Below are 25,842 nucleotides of genomic sequence, written 5' to 3'. Positions count from 1 at the left end.
AGAGGTCATCGATCCCATCCTCCATGATGGGCTCAGCGTCCTTTAGGTGTTCTTGGGCTTCCTTTACCCATTCCCTCACCTTCTCTATGGCTTCTAGTTGTCGCTTCGGTTGCGGGTACTCCCCTACCTTAGCGCTTCCCTTTTCGGCCGTCTTAGGGGCTGACGTCTCTGCTTCTGCGTCGGATACCTTATTTCCAGTGGGCAAAGTTGTAACACTCTTAGTCTTTAGTGCTATTTTAGCTTCCGACTTCCTCTTCCGCCGTCTACGGCTCTTTTTCCCTATCGAGGCTGCATCCAGATTGCTAGGTCATGGCAGAGAGATGCCAGCTTGCTTCATTTGGGCACGGGTCATGACCCGCAACAGGATAGGTGTGGCCTCCCTGTCGTGGTTCTCGACACCGAACAGCCCCAATGGGACAGACAGCTCATTAGCTGAACCAGGTGACAGCTTCCTCCTTGGGCAATCGACGAAAAGATGGGTGATTCCGCACTCAGCGCACCTTTGGTCGGCCTTATCTCTATTTTGTTGCTCCCTCTCAGGGCAACGCGACGAGACATGACCTGGGTGGCCACAGGTCCAACAGGTAATTGGGTCCTGCGCCTGCCCTCCTAGGCCCCTACCTCGTCCTCTTCCTAATGCCATCACTGGGACTGGTCGATTGTCCATGAGGACAGTGTTTCCCTCATTGTCCTGCGAAACATAAGGGCATATGTAAGCTTCCTCCTCGTTTGGTTCTTCCACATAGTGGACAGGAGCGTCACTCGGTGGGTGGGTTACATAAGGACCACGTGGCCTAGGAATGCCTATAGGATTTATCTCCATCTTGTGAACAGTCGGCTTAACATCGTTGGGTGCGAGAAGGGCCAATGGGGCTCCCCTTCCGAAGAATGGTTGCGGCCTGCTCACTAGGTAAGGTTGGTCGTCTGGTTGTGAGTACGGAAGTCTCCTTGGCAGTCTACAATGCGCGACATCATGACCAAACCTACCGCAGTTAGCGCAAGGTCGTGACCTAGGGTCTTGACACTCGGCTGGCAAGTGGTTTCTGCCACAATACATGTATTAGATGTGTGGGCGCATTGGTCGTCTCAACATTTCATGCAACTTGGCTAGTTCCATTCTAACATCAGCCAAGTCTTGATTTGTTTCGATGGCTTTGCCCTTATCCTGGGCTGATGGTGCTGATCACTCACTTGAGGCTGACAGCCTCTCTGAGCTTCACGAAACGGTCTCTTCTACGTTCGCGCTCCTGGAGCTCCGCTCCTTCAGCTGATCGTCCACTCAGATGGCCTCCTCAAAGATCCTGGCTAGCACATCCCGCTGCAAGCTCGAGTTGCCTGCCAAAGCCTTGTATAGCTCCTCGTTCTGAATCCCGCTGACGAATATAGTCGACACTGCTCTTTCAATCGGTCGCTCTCCAGTAGGGATTCTCTTAAAGAGACTCCGTACATGGGTCACGTAGTCACGAATGTCCTCCTTCTCTTTATGCTTGACGCTCATCAAGCGTATGAGTAGATTATCGGAGTATCCGGGCTCGGAAAATCTCTTGATGAAGAGATCCTTGAGACCATCAAAGTTGGCTCGCTCCGCGTTATCTAAGCTCGTATACCACGTCCTACCCTTGTCGCCCAAGCAAAGCCCAAACGCTTGCGAGCGTTGAGTCAGGTCGTTGAGGCTATTGGCTTCGCTGACTTGCTCAAACTGCTCGACAAAGCTGTAGGGATTGTAGAGTTGCTTGGCAACAATAGGGATTTTAGCCTGGCTCTTTGAGCCTTAGTTTGCTCCTAACCCTGCGAGCAGCGATGTCCCTAGAGCCATGGCACTTTGCTCTGCAACCGTGTTATTGAGCAGTCGCTTCATTAGAAGCTCACTCACCGTTAAGTCTCCTTCTAGTGCCCTCTCATGGTCCGTTCGATTCCTGCCAGCCAAGTCCAGTACCCGCTGCACCTCTCGCAACTCCATGATTTGCCTTTGGTTTCTAGCCTACTGATCCATATTGTACTCAGCCATGCTTTGTAATGCCTTACGGGCCAGCTTTCTCTCCTCTTCTAGATCTGCAATGACAGCCTCCGCTATTCTACCGCGGTGCTCGTACCGAGCATGAGCATCGTAACTACTGTTCAGGTGTTGAACTGCATCTGGAAAGGCTCCTAAGTTGAATTCCTCGTTGTATCTTTGGTCTGAACTTTCCTCTGCCATTGTCGAGTTGTCGTGCCCAAGCTATCGATTAGGTTCAGTAGGCTTGGCAAATCTACTTCGTCGGCATCCCTTGCTTGGTCCTACCTCTGATCGTTGACGGTTTGTCTCTGTAGTGGGTTTCCTCCTATTGATGGGTTCCTTGAGTGGTTTATCTGGGTGAGTTCCTACAGTTATTTAATACAGCCCTCGATTCATGGCCACTCAATGTGTCTTTCCTCGTGCACTCGTGCTTAATCAAGCTTTCTGTTTCCTTAAGTGTACTTCAAGTGTAAAAATTCAGCGTGAGTGCAGCAACCACTTCCTAGTTGTCTTACGCACTCTCGCGTTGTTTTGGGCCGAATAGGCTTGTGGCTCACTTCCTGGCTGTCTTGTTAGGGTTTAGGGTTTCCCTAAAATGTTGCCTTGTTCGTTTCTGGTCAGATCAGGCCTTACAACTCAGCGGGTCGAGTCTGGGCCTCTAGGTCTCGCAACTGCCCACTCCTAGCTGCTAAGCAGCAGCGCCCTCCTACTTTGCCTATTTCGTATGCCAGAATCAAGTTCTAAGCACCCTATGGGCTTTCGACAATCTGAGTTGTTGAGTCCTAGCCGGGTCATGCCAATTTTTATGAAGATCTGGCAAAAATCTACACTCGGCCCAACTGGTCCGAATTGCAAGGTCCGAATGGGTTACTCGGACGGGCCGAGGCGCATGGACCGAGGGCCGAATCTAGGGACTGGGACAGGGTGGACTCGGACGGAGTCACTCAGACAGGGTCACTCGGATGGGTCGAGCGGTTGACTCGGACAAGGTTATTCGAACGGTCCGAGGCAAGTGGATCGAGGGCCGAGTTTGTTCACGGTCCGAATTATAGACTCGGACGGGCCCATTAGGGTTTTGGTCGGATGGGCCGAATTCGACACGTGGCCGAGGGCCGATTCTGGGACTTGGCCCAGGAGTAGTCACTTGGACGGGCCGAGTGCGGCGCACCTAAACAGCGAAAAATCGATTTCGATCGTCTCTCGTGCTTCACTCAATCATACCAGACATAACCTTCCAGATCCGACCTAGGGGAGCAAGAGAAGGGATTCATATACCTGGATGGAGTGACGGGCTTGTCGTTGCTGCGATTGAATCGAATCGGCTAGTAGCTCTCTCTCTCTCTCTCTCTCTCTCTCTCTCTCTCTCTCTCTCTCTCTCTCTCTCTCTCTCTCTCTCTCTCTCTCTCTCTCTCTCTCTCTCTCTCTCTCTCTCTCTCTTTCGCACTAAACTGTTGCAAATGAGTGTTTCCTTGGCCTTTTGGCTCTTATACCCCTTCCTGGGTATGGTGTTGACGCCCCCAATCACTCACTTACCATTCTTAAGCATCGCAAGCGAGCTTTTTGCACGATTTTTTGCCCTTTTTGCCCTGTTTTGCAACAGTAAACCCTACCCTTCTCCGGTGCGATTTCCTAATCCTATCCTACTCTAAATGCAACACGAATCGAAAGCAAAATACTGAACTGATTTCTCCATGTTTCCTAATCATCAAACAAACAAAATAACCCAAAATACTTACTTGTTTTGAAGATCAAAAACACCCAAACTTCCTACCGATCTCAAGCTCCGGTTCGGGGATGAATCCCTTACTTCGATGCTCGATATGAGGCGCACAAGTGCTCAAGCTTGAATCCGTAGTCCCGGCAACGAAACCAAATTGTGGGAGCTTTCGCTCAACCGCCAAGACCCATGGACCGCTTATTGTTTCAAGTGTTCCAAGCGAGCTTTAATGGCTATCTCTCACCTAGCCGATGCACCGTCGATCCTATGAGTATAGTGAGCTTACCTTAGTGCCGATACGAGTTGCCTCCTCTCTTCTACACACCGGTAGCTCCACGATCCTAGATGCTAGCTCAAGTTTCCTCAAGCCTCCTCCACCTCTCCAAGCTCCATCCTCCATAGCCGCACGCGCAAGAAGAGAGAAGGGAAGAGAAGAAGAAGAAGAGGAGATGGTGAAGAGCTTCACCCTCTTGATCCCTCACTCTCACACACACTCACTCCCTCACACTCTCACACTCCCTCTCTCAAGAGCACACACAAGCAAGAAGGTGAAAAGGAGAGAAGAAGAAGAAGACTCCTTTTGCCACACACCAAAGAATGATCTCTTATTCACTTTTTGAACTTTATATATACAAACCCTAAAATCCCATGGGCACCCATCCCTTTTTTACATGACCGGCCATTGTGGCAAGGTCCTTTTTGCATTTTCCTATTTTATTCCCGTGCCTCTAGCCTACACCTGTCTAATATTTTACAATGGGCACAGGAGGGAGCCTGGCGCTCTTTTACAAAGATTTTTTGAGTTTTTTGAGGCGCCTTCTCTTTTATGGTTGCTCCTTTTGCCCCGGTCCATCTTTAGGGACCGCTTGCGTGTCTTCGCTCTTTTTCTTCATCTTCCTTTGTTTTTTCTCCATTTTTCGCCATCTTGACTTGGGGTTAACATCCTCACTTTGCACATGACTGATGACCTCTATCAACTGTTCAGGAAGGGGAAAATATTCTTTTGGGGAAAAAAGCATACTAAAGCAATGAGGAAATTGAATAGATTGTTAAAGTCTACTCCTACATTGAGAAAAGTGAATTACTCAAATGGAATCCCTATTACTCTTATAGTGGATACAAGCTCGATTGGGAATTGGACGGGCAATTGGACAAAATGATGACAAGGGAAATATGTATGCGATCAGATTTGGTGCAAAGGTGTGGATTACTCAAATGGAGGGCCTATTATTCTTACAGTGGATACAAGCTTGATCGGAATTGGGTGGGCAATTAGACAGAATGATGATGAGGGAAATATGTATGTCATTAGAGTTTGGTACAAAGGTGCTTAATGAGCAGCAAAGATGATATATGTAAGTTAAGTGGGAGCTTTGGGGCATTGCGACAGCCCTTAAATGTGATAATGTATATTTTGTGGGTTCTCATGTGATTATGGAGACAAATTGCTTGCCATTATTAGGGATGCTTTCTAGTTGTACCAATTCAGACATTGCTATGTTGTGGTGGATAGTGTATATTAAGTCATTAATTCCTAAATTGTAGCCTATTGTAGGAAGGGATAATCTAATTGTTGACATGCTATCAATGGCACGGTTTGATGATGAAGTGGATATAATAGAAGATGAAGTAGATGATGAATTAGCTGTTGAAAATGTTTATTTTACTATAGGGGTTGATTGGATAGCTAGTGTAAATGCAAGTACATGTGTCATAAATGTGGGGACAACATTAAAATGCAGCAAGTACAATAGGTAGACTGAGAAAGGTGTTGTTATAATAGTAAATTTAGCAGAAAATAAAGTGTTTTCAACAAGGGAAAATGCATGGATAGGAGGTAAGCATTACAGATGCTATGTTTTAGCCATGGAGGAGTTTCTAGAGGACTTGTATATAGATGATTTATTGAAAATAGGATAATATCTCAGCACAATGTCCAAGAAAGAGGAGTTATCAGATGTCAAGTGTAAAAGAATAAAGAGAAAAGCATATGGATTTCTCTTGAAAGATTTACTATCTCTAAAAGCATGTGAATAAAAAGAATGGGGCTCAATTAGGAGTCATTAGGGATAGAGCTACTTAGTTGTAGATTATACAAGAATTTCATGAAAGACTATGGACTAGCCATAGAGGTGTCTAGGGCACTTTTGAGAAGATCAAGGAAAAATATCAATAGCAAAGTATGTATAGGGATATAGCACACATGTAGTAATTTCTAGGTGTACTTTTGTTGTGAAACACAAAGATAGATTGATGTCAACTTATCCATTGTACATGCACTATAAATGGGTGGTTGATTTAGTGACAATGCCTATAGGTCTTTGGTAGATGCAAGATCTTATACTCACACAAGAGGAACTAACAAATCGGGTGGAGGGAAGAACTCTCAATACAAAGAATACATAGGCTATCTATAGATTTCTCTTAGAATATGTATTTTGCCGATATGGATGTGTTGGCAAGATTACAACTAACAAAGGGGAATTGGATGCAGATGAGGCTCATGAGTCTTCTTATGGTTGAATTAAGTTGGCTCTAACTATGGCATACAATCTTGAAGGTAATGGTAAGATCGAAAGGGGACACTCACTCATCATTAAGGCACTAGCAAAAGCATATAAAGGCATGATAAAAGAGTGACCAAGGATGCTGCATTTGCATTATGAGCTGATAGGATGGCACATAGTGCAATAACAGGTTTTATGCCTAATGAATTGATGTATGGTCAGAAACCCATTATGCAAATTGAGGAGATGGTTACTACATGGAGTGTGATGCCTTGGCAAGAAGGGTTGAGTAGAGAGGAATTACTAACTCTGCCCATTAGACAATTGGAGAGAAGGCTAGAAGACATTGAGGTAGCAGTTTCTAGGTTGTGATAACAAGGCTTTAGAACAAAGAGGTTTGATAAGGGGCATCAACTTAAACCAAGGGTAATATAGGAGGATGATTGGGTGCTTATTTATTATAGCAACTTAGAGAACTAGCATAGTGCTATTTGCAAGGTTTCAAAGGAGTGTTTTGGTCCATATGTGATACTACATGTACATGAAAATGCTATCTATTCACTCAGTGAGTTGGACATGACTACATTGTGGATTCCTATAGCAGGTAAGTGGATAAAGCACTTCAAGAGACAAGAGCCTGATGCATACGAGATACAGGAGTTGGAGATAGGGTCTATTCATGATAGTGTGGAAGAGAAGAAGAGGATGACATGGAGATGGATGATGAGGGATCTGAACTTGCATATGCTTGATACCACTCTAATAGATAGGTTGGGGAAAATTTGAAAATCTTGAAAACTGCTCTATTTGAGCGAGGATTTATGCTAGTTGTCACTGCTAGGATGGGCTTTTATCCTTAAGGAAGAGGTCTACCAAGTTTGGTTGTCATCCAAGTTTATATGCCAGAGTTACAATGATGAGAAGATTGACATATGGCTGAGACTGTACACAGTAAAAGATAGAATTTGGTTTTGAGTTATTCACAATATTGTGGATTGGAAGTAGAACTACAACATAAGAAATCATAGAGATCTAAGTTACAAATCAAAATATATGTGCAATTTTTTGCAAGGTGGACTTGTAGGACAATTTTTTCGGACCAACTTTGCGTTCAGCCCACTACCATTCAGCCATTTAGCTCTCAAACAACCACATCCGGACTAGCTGAATAATCAGACATTCAGCCGAGTTGCATTCAGCCATTTCCTCATTCGGCCCTTGGCCCTTCCTCGAACGGCCAAATCGAACATTCAGCCCCTACAATTCAAACCTATTGGGCCGAATTTGAATTTTTTTCAAAATTTTTAACCTATAGATTCTAAAACCAACATATAGAGACCATATAGAGCCAAAAGCACATCATAGATCTATCATTAGTCTAAGATCTAGAGTAAGTTGTTCAAAACTTGGCTACATCCTTCATCCATCCAAAGATCAACATGGTTATTGCCTCGATCTCTTAACCTTCACCTTTAGTATAATCACAAAGAATCTAGTGGTTTCTCTCCATGTGGAATATGATTATTCCACTAGTATGAGTATAACTCTTCCTTTTTGTAGGAGTTTCATCCATGTCTCTTGGAAGGAAGAGAAAGACATGTAAAATTCAACACTTCTAATCTATACTATAAGAAAAAACAAAAACACAAAATAAAATTTGAATGTAAATTAGAGCCTTATCGAGATAATAGCTATCTTGATTCAAAAAGAAAGAGTGCTATCGATAATCTAAATGATAGTTTTAAGTATCTCCTCATGACATATTTAAGTGCTCGATAATGCAAGAAAGAGGAAGAGGGGTGAGAGAGATTTGCAATAAAAATATATACTTGTTAGGACTTCTAAAACTACTACAAATGTAAACACAAAGAGAAATTTTATATGGATGTTCCAAACAATACTTGACAAGTCTTTTAATTTTTGCAATCCAAATGATACCTCGAGCTTCTTCCAATGGCAAGTACAAATATGCAAAAAGAGAAAGAGAAATGATGATAGAATAAAGATGTCAAAGAGAAGACTTATAAAGCCATTGTAAATGCAAACGCAAAGTTAAAGTGTACTCCTAGTATTACAAAAAATACATTAACAAGTTTCTTTCTTCTTCCAATTCAAATGATACATTAGGCTTCTTCCAATGATGCATGTATATGAGAGAAAGAGAAATGGTAAAAAGAGTTAAGAAGAAGAAAAGATAACGCACAAAAGTTTTTAAAAAAAGTATGTTGAAAGTATAAAATAGATTATATTTAAAAAATCTAAAACATTGTCAAACTTCCAAGAATGGTCATTTTGAATTCATAATCTAAATTATTTAGGAATAGAGTGTTTTCTCGAGGTCATAATCGAGTTTCTTGGAAATGGGACTCCTAAACACTAAATTGATGGGACTATTAAACACTAAACAAATAGGAAGAGAGAAAAAAGAGTGAGGTGCCACCATTATCCAATGCTAACGCAAGCCTAATTTTAGAGAAAAACAAGCAACTAATAAGTTGTCCTTCTTCCCCTATTTTTATCTTGTTAGGATGTAGTAGATATTGATCCAAATTCTCTCTCAGCTTGTTTGGCCTCAAAATCGGCCCTAAGTTTAGTACCTAAGGAAGTGATTTCATTCACTAGCATACACAAATTGATGCATGATGTCTAGTGCTTAGATTGGGCTTGTGCCATTGGAATAGACTGGTAAATTTCTCACAAAGAAGCTTTGAGATGCTTATGTTGATATTTATGGCCTTGAGGATTGTAATTATAGATGGCTTTTTGAATATTCTCTCTCAAGTCTAGCCAAACTAGTTTAGACCTTGAAGTGGAACTTTACACTAAGGATGACAAATTGATGAGACCAAAATGGATTTGTGATTCTAACTATTTTGAGCTATTACTTGATTCTTAAATAGACAATGCCTACGCAAGATGGAGAATATTTGGGTGGATTCAATAATACAATTTTCAAATGCTTATGATGATAGAAAAGGATCGTCACATGCTACACATGTCTAACACTTTTTCATTCATGCATTCAACTAAGAGCACCACTAGATTCTTAGTATTAGATGGTTTACATAGCATGAAAAATGCCACAATAGGAACATGGGTTAATTTTGGTGGAAGCATGCATGCTAGAGGGTCAAGGACAAGGCTTCTAGGACAATACTCATAGTTTTTATGTAAAATAAATAGCAAATTTTCCACAAAAAACTTTTGTTGTTTCATTCTAAGTAAATCTCAAAATTTACAAAAATTGTAGCCATATAAATGGCAATTGCACATCATTTGGCAAATAATCCTTTCAACTTTGTAAGTTAAAAGGGTTTTGTATATAGTATAAATAACTTTCTTTGCAAACATTATCTTATTAGCTTATGATTAGGAGGTGATATAAGTGGGAGCTATTAAAGGAATTGTAAATATGTATTAAGTGTACATTCATTTTAATAGATCATATGTAAGTTCCAAAAATTTATCACCTTGGTGGACTCTTTTACCATTTAACCTTTTGCATTAGTCTTTGGAGTTTTCAATAAAAAGGGCTAACACCTTTTGGCTTATAAAGTTGAGGTTTGTGAAGGTTCATGAAGATATAATGCAAGAATATTAATCATCATAAACAAAGTAGAGGTGGTTCTTACAAGCCAAAGATGAGAGTTTTGAAGATGTACAACCTCAAAAAATGAGATTATAACTCAAAATGGAGGTAGATCAATGAGACTAGGAAGGCCTAAACAACTACTACCTAGATGTAATTGTCTACCTTGACTTTTAGGGTTAGGTTTCAAAAATCCTTTCCCATCTATTCTACTATTCTTCGTATCTCAATGCCACCACTAGATACTATAGCACACTTATCCTATGTTGAACTTGATGTTGCTAACTTTGCAAGATGTCATTTCCCCCCCATATGTATAACATTTATAAGGAACAAGAGACTTTCATATTACTACCTACCTCTATTAGCATTGAACTTAATAAGAGCAAAAACATAAGATAACACTAATCGAAACCAAATGTGCCCATTCCTCTTTGTCACTCTCTTGTCAAATTTCTGAACTTCCTCTAAAATCTACTTTGTCTTCTTCGTATGCGATGAACCAATATTATGTTGTTGCTTCTCAATCATGAGAAAATGCTCAAAAGCTAATGTCAAAAATTCAATAAAACCTAAGTTAATTTAAATTTACTTACAAAAAACTTGTATTACTACCTCTACTAATCAGAGCACTTTGTATACTATTAGTTCTAGACCTCAACAATCTTAAGGGGTTACTAATTTTAAAAGTATTGGCAATCATTTGATAGGATCAAATCTTAATCAAAAGATTGAGCGAGTCCCATCTTTTCAATCAACCTTTCAAATAACCCATTTTCTAAAATGTTGATCATATCATCCACCTAGTAATGTGTCAAGTTGACTTTAAAGAGTTGAGCCTTCTGCTAAATCTCAAGCAAGTGGGCATTAGGAAATTTGTTGTCAACTAGACTCTCAAGCCTGTGTGGCACAAGGAGGAGAACTTTGATATTTAAGAAATAAAGAGGACTTCTCTTTTAAGGTGAATGGGGGTTTCTCTCTCTCTCTCTCTCTCTCTCTCTCTCTCTCTCTCTCTCTCTCTCTCTCTCTCTCTCTCTCTCTCTCTCTCTCTCTCTCTCTCAATTCAACACACATATACTTACTCATTCTCTTTTAATTGAGCATACACATATACTCTCTTCTCTTTCTCTTTTTAAATGAAACATAGAATATAATCATGAAAAGAGAATAGATGAGTCTTTGAAAATTTGTATGTGGCTCTCCCTCTCTCTCTCTCTCTCTCTCTCTCTCTCTCTCTCTCTCTCATATACACATATAAAACAAGGATACAATATTGCATGCGAGAGTATTTCCCTTTTTTGTGAGAGAGAGAGAGAGCACACTTTTTTTAACTTTTCAAAACTACAATCTTCTTTCTCAAAAAGTAAAATATCCACACATGGATCAAAAGTAAGTTTAGCACTTAATTGAAGCTAATAGTGGATAATTTTTTTGGGACATACACCACCTTGTCACCACACCATTGTATAAATCATATAACCTAAAGGGCAATGCTAATGATATGATATTTTAATAGTTAAGCATGTGTATACAATGAATATATAGTTCAAAAACATTCACAAATGTATACATTATTTAAAAATAGTTTAATTTTTTACATTAAACATGTAAAATGAAACCATTTTAATGGTTGAACATGTTCATGCAATGTATACATACTCTAAAACCACACAAATGCACAAACTATAAAAATACATAAATAATACACATATATGCATATACACGTACAAACACAAGCATATATACATACATGTATACATGCATACATCCTCACATATAAATATATATGAGAGAATGGATACTCATAAACATGCACACATGCACATATGTGAACACATACATCTACACACGCACGTGCATATACATATATAGACATGTACATATGCACACACAAGGTGAAAAATAATAATAAAGAGAGAAAAATTATGAAAAACAGAGGATACACATTTATGAGACCACACAAATTAACAAGTATTAGACACATACATATGTGCACACATACATATGTATATACACACGCGCACATTGAGTATAAAAAAAACATGTATGTATGTATGTATGTACACACGCACACAAACATATGCACGTGTATATATGCTCACACACATGAGAGAATGAAAAGCATAAAAGAGAATGGATACACTTATAAAGCATGCACTTACAAATACACATACACATATATTTATCATATACAAATGTATACATTTACACATATATGTAATGTATACATATACCTGCATATACATATACACATACATTAGGTGAAGAAATATAATAATATGAAAAAAAAATTATGAAAGAGAGAGAGATAACACATTTATGAGGCCATACGAAGACATATATTAGACACATACATTTACAAGACCACGCAAATAGACACACATTAAGCGCACACATACATAGATACGCACATACACACATATATATGCATTTGCACATGTACACAAAGCATAAGAAAAACAAAGACTCAAAAATGTGTGTGTGTGTGTGTGTGTGTGTGTGTGTGTGTGTGAAGACATTCATATGCACGAGAGAGAGAGAGAGAGAGAGAGACGGGGGGGGAGGGAGGGAGAGAAACGAGATAAAAAGAGAGGAAAGAAACATAACGCGGAGATTACGCATACTTATGACACCACGCAAATGGACGTGTATAAAACACATGCATACTCGCACATCTAAGCATATATATGAGAGAAAAAATAGAGAGACATTAGAGGAGGGAATGGATACACTTTAAAATGCACACTCACAAATATGCACACTTTCAAAAATGCAAACACACACATCACACACAAATGTATATATTATGAGTATATATACATGCAATGCATATGAACATGCGCATAGACAAGCCACCCAATTGAAAATTCAAGAAGCTCAACGCAAACTCAAGAAGCTCAATTTGCTACCTGCCTGCCTTTTTCTTGGCGGGAGTTCAATTCCTACTTGGTTCACTTTTTTTAAAATGGGAGGAGCTTGGGTTTTACGTAGGTTAGGCGTGGATTGTGCATCGCGAGCAAGTAATATTGCTGGACCAGATTTGTCCAGCAGGCCACAAATATAGGAACCAATGATTTTTGCCAAGTGGCGACAGGCCCTTTGTTTTTTAGGGTGGATGAGGGCTTACACCCAATATGTAACAACCATTATATCAACTCCCCATGAACCCTCTTGCCAAATGTTATATTATGCACTTCTTAAGAGTCATGGGATAGAAAGGGCCACGGCCAGTAAAGTAGTTTGCTGTTAGACTTCGGCTGGCTATCATTATTGGCTCTTCAGGATGTATGAATGCCAAAGTAATATATACGCAACACAAGACTGAGAAGGAGACAATCTCAAAAGTCTGTAAATTTTGGAAGAGACGGGCAGGGGTAGATTTTCAAAAGTCATTTTGTAGGCTGTGGGGGTCTTGTGGTTGTTTGTAGTTGAGGATTACACACCCTCTCCTGCCTGCGTTTCTTACGAACTTTGCCCTCGGTCTTAGAGGGGTGCTTATCGTCCACTCGATAGGGAGGATGATACAATCAATGATGGACGCCTACAGCCAACAGCCCCGCCTACACTTGCAAATCATGCACTGCTTCTCCTGCAAGATAAACGAAAGACGAATTCAATACATCCTAACCTTTTTTAGCAACGATAATGTCCACTGGCTCTGGAAACTCATCGAGAGAGAGAGAGAGAGAGAGAGAGAGTTAGAGAGGAGGCAGGCTGCAGCCTCTTGTATACATGAATATTCTTCAATTCCAACTACCAACCGCACAGAAAAAGACAAAAGAGAGTGAATGCCACATGGAAAAGGGTCCATTCTCCTTCCAAGAGCACAGTGTGAGGAGTGAGTGAGCAAGAAGGTTTAAAGCATTGAAAGGTGAAGGGAAGACAAAACTGCATAGGTTGCATCTATGTAGGCTGTGGGTGTCCCAGGAATCTGGCTCGAGTGGGGGAGGTAGAGTGGAAGGATGTTGCCTCAAGTGTGACTAAACAGGACATGGGAGTAACAAGAGTTCTCAGCACAAGTGAAACAGCACATGGGAGTATTCAAGGCAGCAGCCCCTGAAAGGATGGCATGCATTTCTTGGGTGGTAGTGAGAGATAGATCACTGGTGTAAGGCCTTAAATACTGTGACGTCATCATGAAAGCAGTCCTCCACAAAAACAGACCCAAAGAAAATTATCTTAAGGAAAAAGATACTCGATTGGTGATAGGACAAATGCACAAGAATCTCCTATAAAAGAACAAGTTATGGCCATCAGCTTTCCATCCCTCATCATTATTTGCCATCACCAAGCGTGCTACAACCCTCCTCCCTCAAATAACCATTGCCATCATCATCATCTGTTGTTGCACTTGCTGCCTCCCCTGCGTCAGCTGCCATCACCACATTGTCATCCACACACACACACACACACACACGTAGAACTTCTGCTGTTCGGACTGCAGGCTGTCATTGCCAGCATATCCAGGCCAGATTGTGCTGTCCAAAGGCTCCATAGTGGTGTACATTCTGCATCAAGAGGCTCCTGCTTGCACTGAATGCTCCCAGAGGTTGCCACATCATGATCATTGCTGCATTTTGTTGTTTCTGCACCATATGTGGCAGGGCAGCACTCTTTCGGCATCACATAGGTGAACAGCTGCTGTACTTGAGATCTGTTCAGGTATGACACTCTTGAAGGTTGTACACTGCATTTCTCCCTATTTGCCCTAGCATTTCCTTACATGGTATCAGAGCCAAGTGCTCTTGACTAATACTTGAGCCTTGATTCAAAAAGCTTGGCATTCAAGAGCATAGGAAAATACTTATCGATATGTCTCAACCAACCTCACCAAAGCATTTCCCCTCAAAGCCAACACCCACAAGTTCACTTTTCCCCTCTTTGTGGGCTTTGAGGAATTGCCCTGACCAGGGGTGAAACGGATTTTCTCTCTTCTAAAAGAGAACACACCAACACAAATCCAATGTCTTTGTCTCAACCAAACTAGGTGTGGGGAATGTAAGGCTCATATTCTGTTAGTCCTTTATTCCCACTGACGTTCAAGCTATGGACACAAGATACCATGGAGACCAAAACCCATACCACTATGTGAATATGAAAAGAGGTGGTTCTCGAGCTAGGAGAGGCAATACTTCTCATTCAAATGCTTTTTCTAATGAGTTTGCTTTGGGTGCATCTCCTCACATTCTCATTCATCCCACCCTCTTCTTCTTTCATTGTGTCTTCTACTGATCACATCTTTTGAGTGTTCAAAATACTTGACTGACCGCCATACAGCTTAGATGATACCTACCACATCAATCTTGACCATGAGCTCCAGGAGTTTAAAATCACTGAGAAGGATGACTTGAAAAGTCAAGTATTGGTGATTACTTGCCAAATTCACCACAATGGCCCCTCCAAATTCAAATGATGACCAAGTCACTCTGTTCTTAAATAAGCTGCCACCTAAATACTTCAATTTCAGGCAGCAAAGGTTCTTGCAATCACAATTACCCACCTTCTAAGAGTTTTAAGTGCCAGCTCTTGCATTTCATGAGGTCAAACATCCATGATTACTTGCCGAATTCACAACAATTGGCCCTCCAAATTCAAACGATGACCAGGTTACTCTGTTCTTAAATAAGCTGCCACCCAAATACTATAATTTCAGGCAGCAAACTTTCTCACAATCACAACAATTACCCACCTTCTCTGAGTTTGGAGTGCCAACTCTTGCATTTCGTGAGGTGGTTTGACTAATTCCACAAGAAGTCCCCCCCTACCATCTTCATAGGGGGTCCCTTCTATCCACTTCTCAGAAGGGAAAGCTAGGGGGTGGAAAGAAACCCAATTCAAGGTTTAGCAAACAGTAGAAAATAAGCAAACTTACCATGCAAGCGCTTGACAAACCGTGCAAACTCCGCAAAATTTTTTTCCTCCATTAGTACTGGATTGAGTCGCAAGTAAGTGAAGGCTGATAAATGATGCCCATCAGGATCATTCCTGGGCTTAGCATTTTCCAAAATCTTGTTGTATCCATCACGATCATAACAAGGCAGCGCATTTTCACTGGCCACATGAACACCTGCATCCCATGCAGCATTCAAAACCTGCGATGGAAAAAAGAAACAGTTACTTCACTACTGGAAGTGGGTCTTCGCTTATTAATAGCCAAGCTTCTGTAAGTTTCTGAATTCATGCTATATTTGAGTCACCTGCCAAACAAGACCTTCAGGATCTGCCATAGCTTCAGGGAACTCTTTGGCTTGAGCCATTGTTCGCAATTCAACACAAGTAAAATTAAAAGCAGTATTATGCTTTTTGAACATCTGTGCAATAGGTGCATATCCATCTCTGTGAGTTGAGTTATTGAATCCAGCAGCAAGCTCTGCAGCATGGCTGGCAGTCTTGTACCACCAATGTATTCCAGATATCTGTAGCAACGCAGACAGTGATTATACCTGTCAGTAGAATACTGCTATGGACTGCAAAAAGACAACTTAAGAGGGAAATTTATATTCGGGTGCAGTAAAATGAGATGTAACGTTTCAAAAGCATGTTGTGTGCCTTAAAGTCCTGAACAAGTAATGAGACGTAATGAGGAAACACCCAAAAAACAAAAAACCAAAGAAAAAGAAAAGGGGAAAAAAAAAAGGAGTAAAAGAAGAGCACAAGACTTTATTTTACAATCTAGAACATGTTCGAATCCATGAATAGATAGGTCATTACCTTAGCAGATATGTTTGTTCCTTCAAATGCCAAATTTGCTAATGAAAGCACTCTATCACCATGGTCTATTAGCTGGCGTGCATACCATTTCAAGAAAAATCTTCCATAGTAACTGTCCCAATCACCTCCATCGCGAAAGAATTCTGTGTCTTGAGGTTTAGAATTGTAATGCCCAGAGTTAATTGGGCCCTTGCCCCATGCTGGATGCCCACGAGCTTCGGCAGCTTTCCTAAGATTCTTCTGAAGATACTTATCATAGCACTGCAAACCACATAACAAGCCAAAGGTTTCCATGATTTGGTGCTCATAATCGCTTACATACAAATCAGTCAAGGGCATTGGCTTGGGCAGAAAAAGCACCCGATTCTTTTCCACACACAGTCCCACAAAATGCACAAATTGGGAGTATGAAGGAATGCAACTTTTCCAGTAAGGTAAGTTGAGGCCTGATACATTAACTAGTATCCTTTTATACTAGCCTGTTTAAACAGATTTCATGCATACACCTTTGTACATTAACAAGCTAACACAAGCAGATGTAGTGAAAATTGCTAATGCTGTTTGAGCTGGTATAAAAGGCCCATATGTGCTGTCACAACAGGGTTTGTTGACATGTGACTGCTTCTGACCATTAATATACATTGATCTGTGCATGCCATTTCACTTGCACATGGCATTTTCCCTTGCTTTTGCATGTACTTATCTCAACACTTGAAACCAAACAAGAAGCTATCCTAAGAACTAAGTCAGGAACCTTTTTACAAAATTAACTTTTAAAGGCATAACTTTCCACGTCTACATAAACAGTACAAAGCCCAGAGGACTTTAATCATAGGCCACAAGATTTCAGTAGACTCATTAATGGAATTTTGTGATTCCCAAATCACCTGCATGTTTGTCACTCTCAGAACATAAAAAGCAAACTTAAAATTCATGCTGAAGCATCTAGTTTGGTCCAATCTGCAATATTGAAAAGCTTCTTCCGGGGTATCTCTTTTGCCTAGTTGAAGGCACACTGCACTTCAAAATAGGCCAAGAAAATTTCCCAAAAAATGTGTAACATCTTTTCTAAAGAGCCACAATGAAACATCTTTATGACCTCTATCCTTCATTGTGATGACACATTTCCCTCCAAGAAAAAGGTGAAACCAGCCGTCCTCCTTGGATAGGGTGGTAATTGACCTGATTCAACACAATTTACAGCAAGCAATACATTCATAAGTCTGAAAAAACATGCTTTACCAATTAATCTTGGACACCCAACACCTGATTTGCCCCAATAATTGGTGCCCCATGCTGAATTTCTTTAACTTGTATTGCTTTAAGATGAAGTACACTAAGATATGAACTGATCTCCTTCAATCTTCAATACAATGAGCTGTCATAAATGACCAGCAGCACTAAGAACCAATTTGCCCCTTCATTGGGCTACATTTGGGCACAAATTGGTCCTCAAGCTCTTGCAAGCTGGCCAAAACAAATGGGGATGAAGCTACCCTTTCAGTCAACTGCAATTTCTTCAATCACAGCTGTTGATCCTCTGCTTGGGTCTTCATCAATGTGCATGGATCCCAAGGTTGCTGAGAAAAACCTAATTTCTGTAAATCAGGATTTGATATCATTAGATAACTGCTCTCCTTCACCAAAGGCTGCACTATGCTGAGATTTGCTAAGGGAATGCCAAAGAATGGGGGAAGAAGTTGTGAAATTTCTGAAACCTGTCTCCAAAAATGGCCCCAATTTTCTGTCACCTCCTGTAGACAGCCTCTAAGGATGCTGATTTCCAGTATAGGAGGCTGCAAATGCTGTCACCAGCAGCCCTAGGCCTTCCTCAAGTTGTTGCCTGAAACAGATGACTTCCCTGGTGGCTGAAAGCCTCCCTGGCAGCAAGCGCCAACAGCTCTTGCAACTTCTTCTTCCTGCTTCTGCCTCTAAATGGCTGCCTCCACACTCAACCAGCCCCAAACAGCCTTCTTTTGGCTTGCATAGGCAAGTTTGCCAAGAGGCCCAAAAGCAATTTTCCACATTAATTATCCAATTGACCCTACCCATTAATGGGCTAGTACCCATCCATATTTAATGTGCTAACCCTGCCCACATTAATTATTCGTTTGACCCTTCCCATTAATTGGCTAGTGCTAACCCCTTTAGGACTTAAATTCGTTTCCAACTTTAACTGGCCTAGAGTACCATTAATTAGTTAACTAAATACCTAGCCCTAATGCCCTAATGTCACCACAAGACATTTCAAAGGCCCATTTAATGCCTTGTGCCCATACTAACACCAAGCACACACAAGTATCTATTCAACATGACTTGGTACAACTTTTTCCATTAACACTCGTTGCTCTAGCTAGGATAATATCTCACCATTGCTCTCATTCAACTTAATCTCACATGTGCAACTTTAGTGTCACAACTTAAGTGTCCAAAAAGTACTAAGTTAAAACTTCGCTTCCTTGTGACAAAGGATCTTTCCTTCACAATCCAAGTTTCCATACATTGTGAATAGCTGCCAAAAGAGTATTCTCCTCTAGTAGAGGCACCAAGCTCCTCTTAAGTGTTATCATATTTTGGTAGAGATGTGTGTGAACACCCTTAGGACTGCCAAGGTACTTTTTCTACTCACTAGGCGGCTTTTTCCCCCCACCTTGTATATATGACCATCCACTTTAGGGCAAACCTAAGTCTTGTAAATCTTCTATTGATACTTCTAAATCCACTTTGTATTGTGCACTCTCAAGATTCTTCTTCTCCAAGCTATGTGTTTGCATTCATGAAACCCTAAATCCAACATTTGGCATCAATGTAGACTTTAGCTTCTCAAGCCAAGTCATCTAAACCCTCCACTTCATCTCCACTAATTGACACAAGATTTGACAACTAGTAGTATGGGATTCAAGTTCATTTTGGGCTCTTTTGTTTGATCTTTTATTCAAGTTTATTTTGGGCTCCATTTGTACTACTGCCAATACAGTGTAGGCTATTTCGTCCTTCTGTGTGGAATTTTCAAAAATGGTTCTTTTTTTGCAAGACCTTTTGCAGGCTATTATGTATTGTGCTATAGCACAACTTAGTTTTATGCAAATTTTCCTCTGTAGAGAAAACTTTTGCATCATCTACAGTCAATTGCCATAGCTGACAACAATGATACATTCTGTGTGTTCGCTATTGAGGATAAGTTGGATGAAACCAACCATAGCTTTTTCATACACCAAATCGTATATCATAAGTAGACGATCATGAAAGTATGATTGGAGCATGATTCAAGCTCTAGGGCTGAATCATATATTGCCCTATTTTTAATTTTAAATAGCAGTAAAATGTATCTAAATCTAGTACATTATATCAAACTGAGTCACTAAGCTAACAAGCTGAATGAAAATTAGAATTTCACTATTTCAATAACGTCAAATTCTATAAAATAGCTATTTCCAATAAGGCATTCAATGATCAAGACACAACATTGATCTCCCGAAGAAAATTCAGATTTTGATTTCCAATTATTTGGGTCAAGAAATTAAAGCACTATGGCAAACGATTACCATGCAATGCTTCTATAGGCAAGCAACACCTTTATTGATAAAGTTGTCAAGTTTTTGTGCTTTCTCAAGCCCCTTTTTTTCCCAAAAGTAGTCAAGTCTAAAATAGGGTATCATACTCCAAATTTCACACATTTTTTATACGTCCACATCAACAATCGTACACATTTGATATATGTAAGAAGTGGGTGCAGCAATGAAAGATTAGAAGATTGTTGTGAAGACTAAAAAACACGAGGAGAGAGAAAAGAGAAAACACAAGGACAAAGTAATACTACAAAGAGACAACTCGAAGATAGGCTTGGGAAATGGAATCCATATAGTCGTATAGTAAGTCACCAGCCATGTAGGCACTCACACTAGCTCCCTTTCTCCAACAGGACTTCCTCTAGAAAACTACAAGTGATAAATGACTATAGGTTGAAAGTCAAGCAACCAAAAAAAAAAATGCCAAAAACCATAAAAATAGACAACAACAAAAAATGCCAAAAATAACCTCTTATGCCCAGCCCACAAATACACATGCACAGACTCACTTATGAGTTGACTAATCTACTAATGATAAAAACTATGGAACCAACTATCTACAATAGGCTTATATAATGCATCATATATTGTTGCAAAAGGGTTGTGAAACATTGTCTAGGAAATTGATATACATCGTGATGTTGCTATGTTCAATTCCATTGGAGTTAATGCTAGAGCACCACTGCCTACTACTAAATAGATTTGTTGGGTGGCAAATGTGTGTAGGCTCATGCCTTGATTGAGTTATCTATTAAATATGCCTGACCCCACACATTTGCTCATGCAAGATAGCTAAAAATGCTTAGGATACACTTGCACTCTAAAGAGATACACAAGCACCAAAGATAAACACAAGTATATGACAAAACACAAATGATAATAGAAGAACACAAAGGTGAAGAGAAACTTGGAGACAACGAAGACTAAAGAATAATAAATAACACTAGGCTCAATGTAGTAAACACACTATGCAAGAATGCATACAAAACCTCAAATTCTCGTATCTCAAAATGGACCAAGGCAAAGATGAGTTGGAGAGACTGTTGTACTTTGAATAGATCCCAAATCATAGCAGGCAGCCTCCAAACAATGACCAGCTGCTGTAAACAGCAGTGCAAGTTGCACTATCCCAAAAATGCAAGGCTGAGCCTGAAGATGACTGATCTGATGAAAATGGAAGCACCTACAGCAGTCACCAACCCCTAGAAGCAGTGTATCTTCAGGATGGCAGCTGCAAACACCAAAGACAAGCTGCAAAACACCAGGCGGCAGCTGGCTGATGACATCAGCAGCTGTATACCAATGCAAGACAGCAAAACGCAGCCTTGCAGTAGTCACCAAGCTGAGAACTGACTGGAGAAGGAGCTACATCACATGCAGTAGTGGAGGAGACTGATGCCAATGCCTGGCTGATGGACAGCACCACAAATTGAGGTATCTGCCTGGAGAGGGTTGTAGACAATAGTGAACAGACTGTCAACAATCTGGAAGACAAGGTAGGAAAGTTTGGTAATTTTGTATTTTGGGACTGTTTTAGAGAGCTAATTAAAGGTTTTAAGTTTGCAATGCAGCATTTTAGCTTAACATCCCCTCTTAGGCCCAAAACTCAAACCCAAGAGAGACTGCAAAGCATAACTCAGCCCATAAAACCCCAAGGCGTCCCACCCCAAAGTAGCCAAGGCATCAGACAAAGGGTGCATGTCGACTGCCCAATGGCCTACCAAGACCTACAAAGGTGACGAAACTGCTTTGAACTTTTTCTTTTCTTTTCTTTCTTTCTTTCTTTTTTTAAAAGTATTTGCCCCCATGGGAAAAATAAGGGATGGCTAAATCCAACATCACAAAATAGAAAGCTATCCCTACCACCTATGGGTGTCGATGGCAAGGAAAATATGAAGATATGTGTGGGATGTTGTCAACGAAGTCTTGCCATGGAGGATGCCACGTGAGCTACTATGAATATGGTGGATCCAAGTCGACCACTCTTTGATGAAGGAAAACGGATAAATATGCAAGAATTGCTCAATCAAAATATCTCCAAAATTATCTAATGATAAAACGAATTCTAGACGGATGGTGCTTAGCTCCACTTGCTCCCTGGTAAAATGATAATGAACACTAACATGTTTGGTCTTCAAATTGATGACGGGGTTCCGAACTAGTGCTATCACACTTTGGTTGTCACAGAAGACAAACAATCAATGTACTACATGGAAAGTGTAGCTCTACCGGAAAGCTCCTCAGGTAGATGGCTCCGTGGTGTCATCATAGAAAGTCCCATACTTGGTCTCCACACTGGAGGCAGCCAATATTGCTTGTTTATGGTTGGACCAAACAATGGGAGCCATGCCTAGGGAACAGATGTAGCCACCATGTGAACATCGGGTGTCAATATCTCCTACCCAATCAAAGTTAGTGTGCCCTTGCAAAATCAAACCCTTTCCATAATATAAGCCAAATGAATAAGTACACTTAATATATCTCAACACATGCAAGCAAGCAATCCAATGAGTCATTTTAGGTGCATTGAAATACCAACTAAGTAATGAAGCTAAATATGCAGGCTCTGGCCTAGTGTGAATTAATCAAAGGATTTTCCCACCACACATCTATAGATATGCTCATCAAAAGGCTAGCTATGAGGATCCTTAGTATGCTTCACAATAGGATCAAGAGGAGTGACTATGGACCATGCCTTATCGATGCAATACTAATCCACTATAATCGAAGGGCTACTTGGATATGAAATTTCCCATCCTCATGCCTAAGTACCTCCATGCCCAAAGAATATGATAGCTAAACGAGATCATTCATTTCAAAAGTCGAGCAAAGCTTGGCTTCTATATCTACTATGGTTGCAAAATCTGAGCATATAATGAAAAGATAATCTACATAAAGATGCAGTCCCCTTTGAAGTGTGTTTGATATACAAGTTTCAAGTCAAAAGAGGTGGAACGGTCACCATGAGTTCAAAGAAACTCATCCCTCCTATGAAACTAGAATCGTGGTGCTTGCTTCAATCCATAAAGAGCTTTTGGCAAGCAAGAAACCTTATCATTATGATCCAAAAGAGAAAATCCACGAGATTGCTGTAGGAATCGATTAGGCACGAAGATCAAGGCAAACTGTCGTATGCGCAGAGAGAGACAGAGAGAGAGTGAAAGCAAGCAGTGTAGAGTGTGTAGAGTGTGAGCACCTTTTTTTTTTGGTACAATGACGAGTGTACCACTTTAGGTTTTTAGATAGATATATATATATGCAAGTACAATGTGCTAAGGGTGTGTTCACACCCATGCACATATAAAAGGCACGATGGCCCTTTATTCCCAACAACCTCCCACCTAAAGGCAATGTGCCTTAAGAGGAGAAAAGAATCAGCTAAGTCTAGGTATGTACAAAGCTGAAATAAATATATCTATCCAACTCCCATCATCTGTCGGCAATGAGCAAACCGCTTTGTTGGAAGACCCTTTGTGAGAAAGTCCGCAAGATTATTATCTGTATGCACTTTGACAAGCTCAATGCTCTTGCTGTCAAGTACATCTCTAATGAAGTGGTACTTCACCTGTATGTGCTTTGTCTTTGCATGAAAGACAAGATTCCATTCTAGCATGATAGCACTCTCACTATCACAATGGCGAACAGGTAACTCTGTGATGCCAAGCTCTCCCACTAGACATGAAAGCCATAAAGCCTCTTTGCATGCCTCAGTGGCAGCCACATACTTTGCCTCTATAGTAGACAATGCAATACACTTTTGTAACCTGGAGTTCCAAGAGACTGCTCCTCCTGTGAAAGTAAACACATACCCAGAAGTGGACTTCCTACAGTCCGCATAACCAGCATAGTCTGCATCCGTAAAGCCAACAACAGATGCCTTCTACTTTCCAAAGCAGATGCACAACTCCTTTGTGCCTTTGAGGTATCTCATAATACCTTTCACTGCATCCCAATGCTTCTTGCCAGGGGTGACCATGTATTTGCTAACCACTCCCACTGCAAAGGCAATGTCAGGACGTGTAGCAACTATAGCATACATCAAACTGCCAGCTGAAGCATATGGTATCTTGGCCATTTCAACCTTCTCATCATCAGATATAGGGCTGTCCTCTGCACTAAGTTTCACATATGGAGGCAATGGAACCCCAATGGTTTTCCCCCCCTCCATATTGAAACGCTGCAAAACTTTGGCGATATACTCCTATTGGGATAGATAGAGTAAGCCTTTCGATCTTTCTCTGAGCATTCGCATGCCAAGAATGTGATTTGCATCACCGAGATTCTTCATGTCAAAGCTGCCATGAAGACTTCGCTTCAGTGAGTCCAAGGCATGAGTATCCCTGCCAGCAATCAGCATGTCATCAACATACAAAACCAAGATAATTAGGCTGCCATCTTCTGCCTTCTTGGTGTACAAGCAGCGATTCACTTGACTTCTATGAAAGCCTTGGGACTGCATGAATGTATCAAACTTATGATACCATTCTCTTGGTGCTTGTTTCAGCCCATACAAACTCCTTTTGAGTTTACATACCATTTTTTCCTTCCCTTGTTCAACAAACCCTTTAGGCTGTTGCATGTATATGTCTTCATGCAGATCACCATGTAAAAACGCAGTCTTTACATCCATCTGTATGAGCTCCATATCCTCAACTACAACCAAGCCAAAAATGGTTCTCAATATAGTCATCTTGACTACATGAGAGAAAATCTCATCAAAGTCAATTCCATGCTCCTGCTTGTACCCTTTTGCAACCAATCTTGCTTTGTACTTTGGTGAGGAACCATAAGTGACCTTCGTCTTGTAAACCCATTTACATGGAAGGGTTTTCTGCCCTTTGGGCAACTGCACCAAGTCCCAAGTGCCATTTTTTTCAAGAGATTCCATCTCTGACAACATGGCTTTATACCATTTCTTGCTGTCCTATCTATCCATTGCTTCCTTGAAGTAAGACGGTTCACCACAGTCTCTCAACATGACATAATCAGCCACATTAATTGCACCAGGAACAAACCTGTCAGGTTGTCTAGTAGCCCTAGACGATCTCCTAACCCAATGGTCAAGTTTGCTGGCTGTTCTTGCAAATTTCCATTTTCAGCATGCTGTCCTGGCATTCCAGCCTGCAAATCAGCATTAACAGCTTGCTGTCCTAGCTGTTCCTGCACATGTAATGGCTCATTTTCATGGGCAATAGCTGGCTGATCATTTCCAGTATCATTTCCTGCATTTACAAGTTCATTTACAGCAGGTATTTGCTGCTGTACAGCGGCCACATTTTGCTGTCCAAAAGGTATTTCTTCCCGAAATACAACTCTACGGACCTCCTCAGTCTTTTCGGCTGTTTGTGCATGCGATCTTCCCGGAAGATAACATCATTGCTGCGTACTACTTTCCTTTTCTCGGGATCCCACAATTTATACCCCATTTCACCCTCGTCACCATATCCTAGGAAAATGCATTTACAGAGCTTTGGTTCAAGTTTGCTGCGTTTTTCTTTACGAATGTGCACAAAAGCCTCGCAGCCAAACACTTTCAGATGAGCATATGAAGGTGGCTTGCCCAACCACGCTTCTTGGGGAACTCCTCTCCCCAAAGACCTGTTTGGTGACCGATTAATCAAGTGAACGGTTGTCATAACAGCCTCTGCCCAAAAACCATGGGTTAATGCAGCATGAGACAGCATCGTACAGACCTTATCTTGTATGTTCCGATTCATACGCTCTGCAACTCCATTTTGGGGCGGATTATGAGG

General features: G+C 40.9%; 1 protein-coding gene across 2 annotated transcripts in view; it reads right to left on the bottom strand.

The window, feature by feature from the left end:
• Positions 1-12,672: 12,672 nt before the first annotated feature.
• The window catches only part of LOC148038017 (beta-amylase 2, chloroplastic-like), a 34,787-nt gene continuing 21,617 nt past the window's right edge, over positions 12,673-25,842 (bottom strand). Inside the window, exons 8-11 of one of the 2 annotated variants that reach the window (XM_087667983.1) lie at positions 16,521-16,781; positions 16,007-16,225; positions 15,682-15,901; positions 12,673-13,398 (exon numbers count right to left, since the gene is read on the bottom strand). In XM_087667983.1, coding sequence (XP_087524109.1) covers positions 13,370-13,398; positions 15,682-15,901; positions 16,007-16,225; positions 16,521-16,781 — 729 coding nt within the window. In that variant the 3' untranslated portion in view covers positions 12,673-13,369. The remainder of the gene's footprint in view (positions 13,399-15,681; positions 15,902-16,006; positions 16,226-16,520; positions 16,782-25,842) is intronic. The other variant, XM_087667975.1, reaches the window with a different exon arrangement.

The sequence above is a fragment of the Lygodium microphyllum genome, chromosome 3, assembly GCF_053477565.2.
Source record: "Lygodium microphyllum isolate KBCC chromosome 3, Lygodium_microphyllum_v1.1.10, whole genome shotgun sequence".
NCBI lineage: Eukaryota > Viridiplantae > Streptophyta > Polypodiopsida > Schizaeales > Lygodiaceae > Lygodium > Lygodium microphyllum.
The sequence above is the reverse complement of the archived record's forward strand: the minus strand, read 5'-3'. Positions and strand labels throughout refer to the sequence as shown.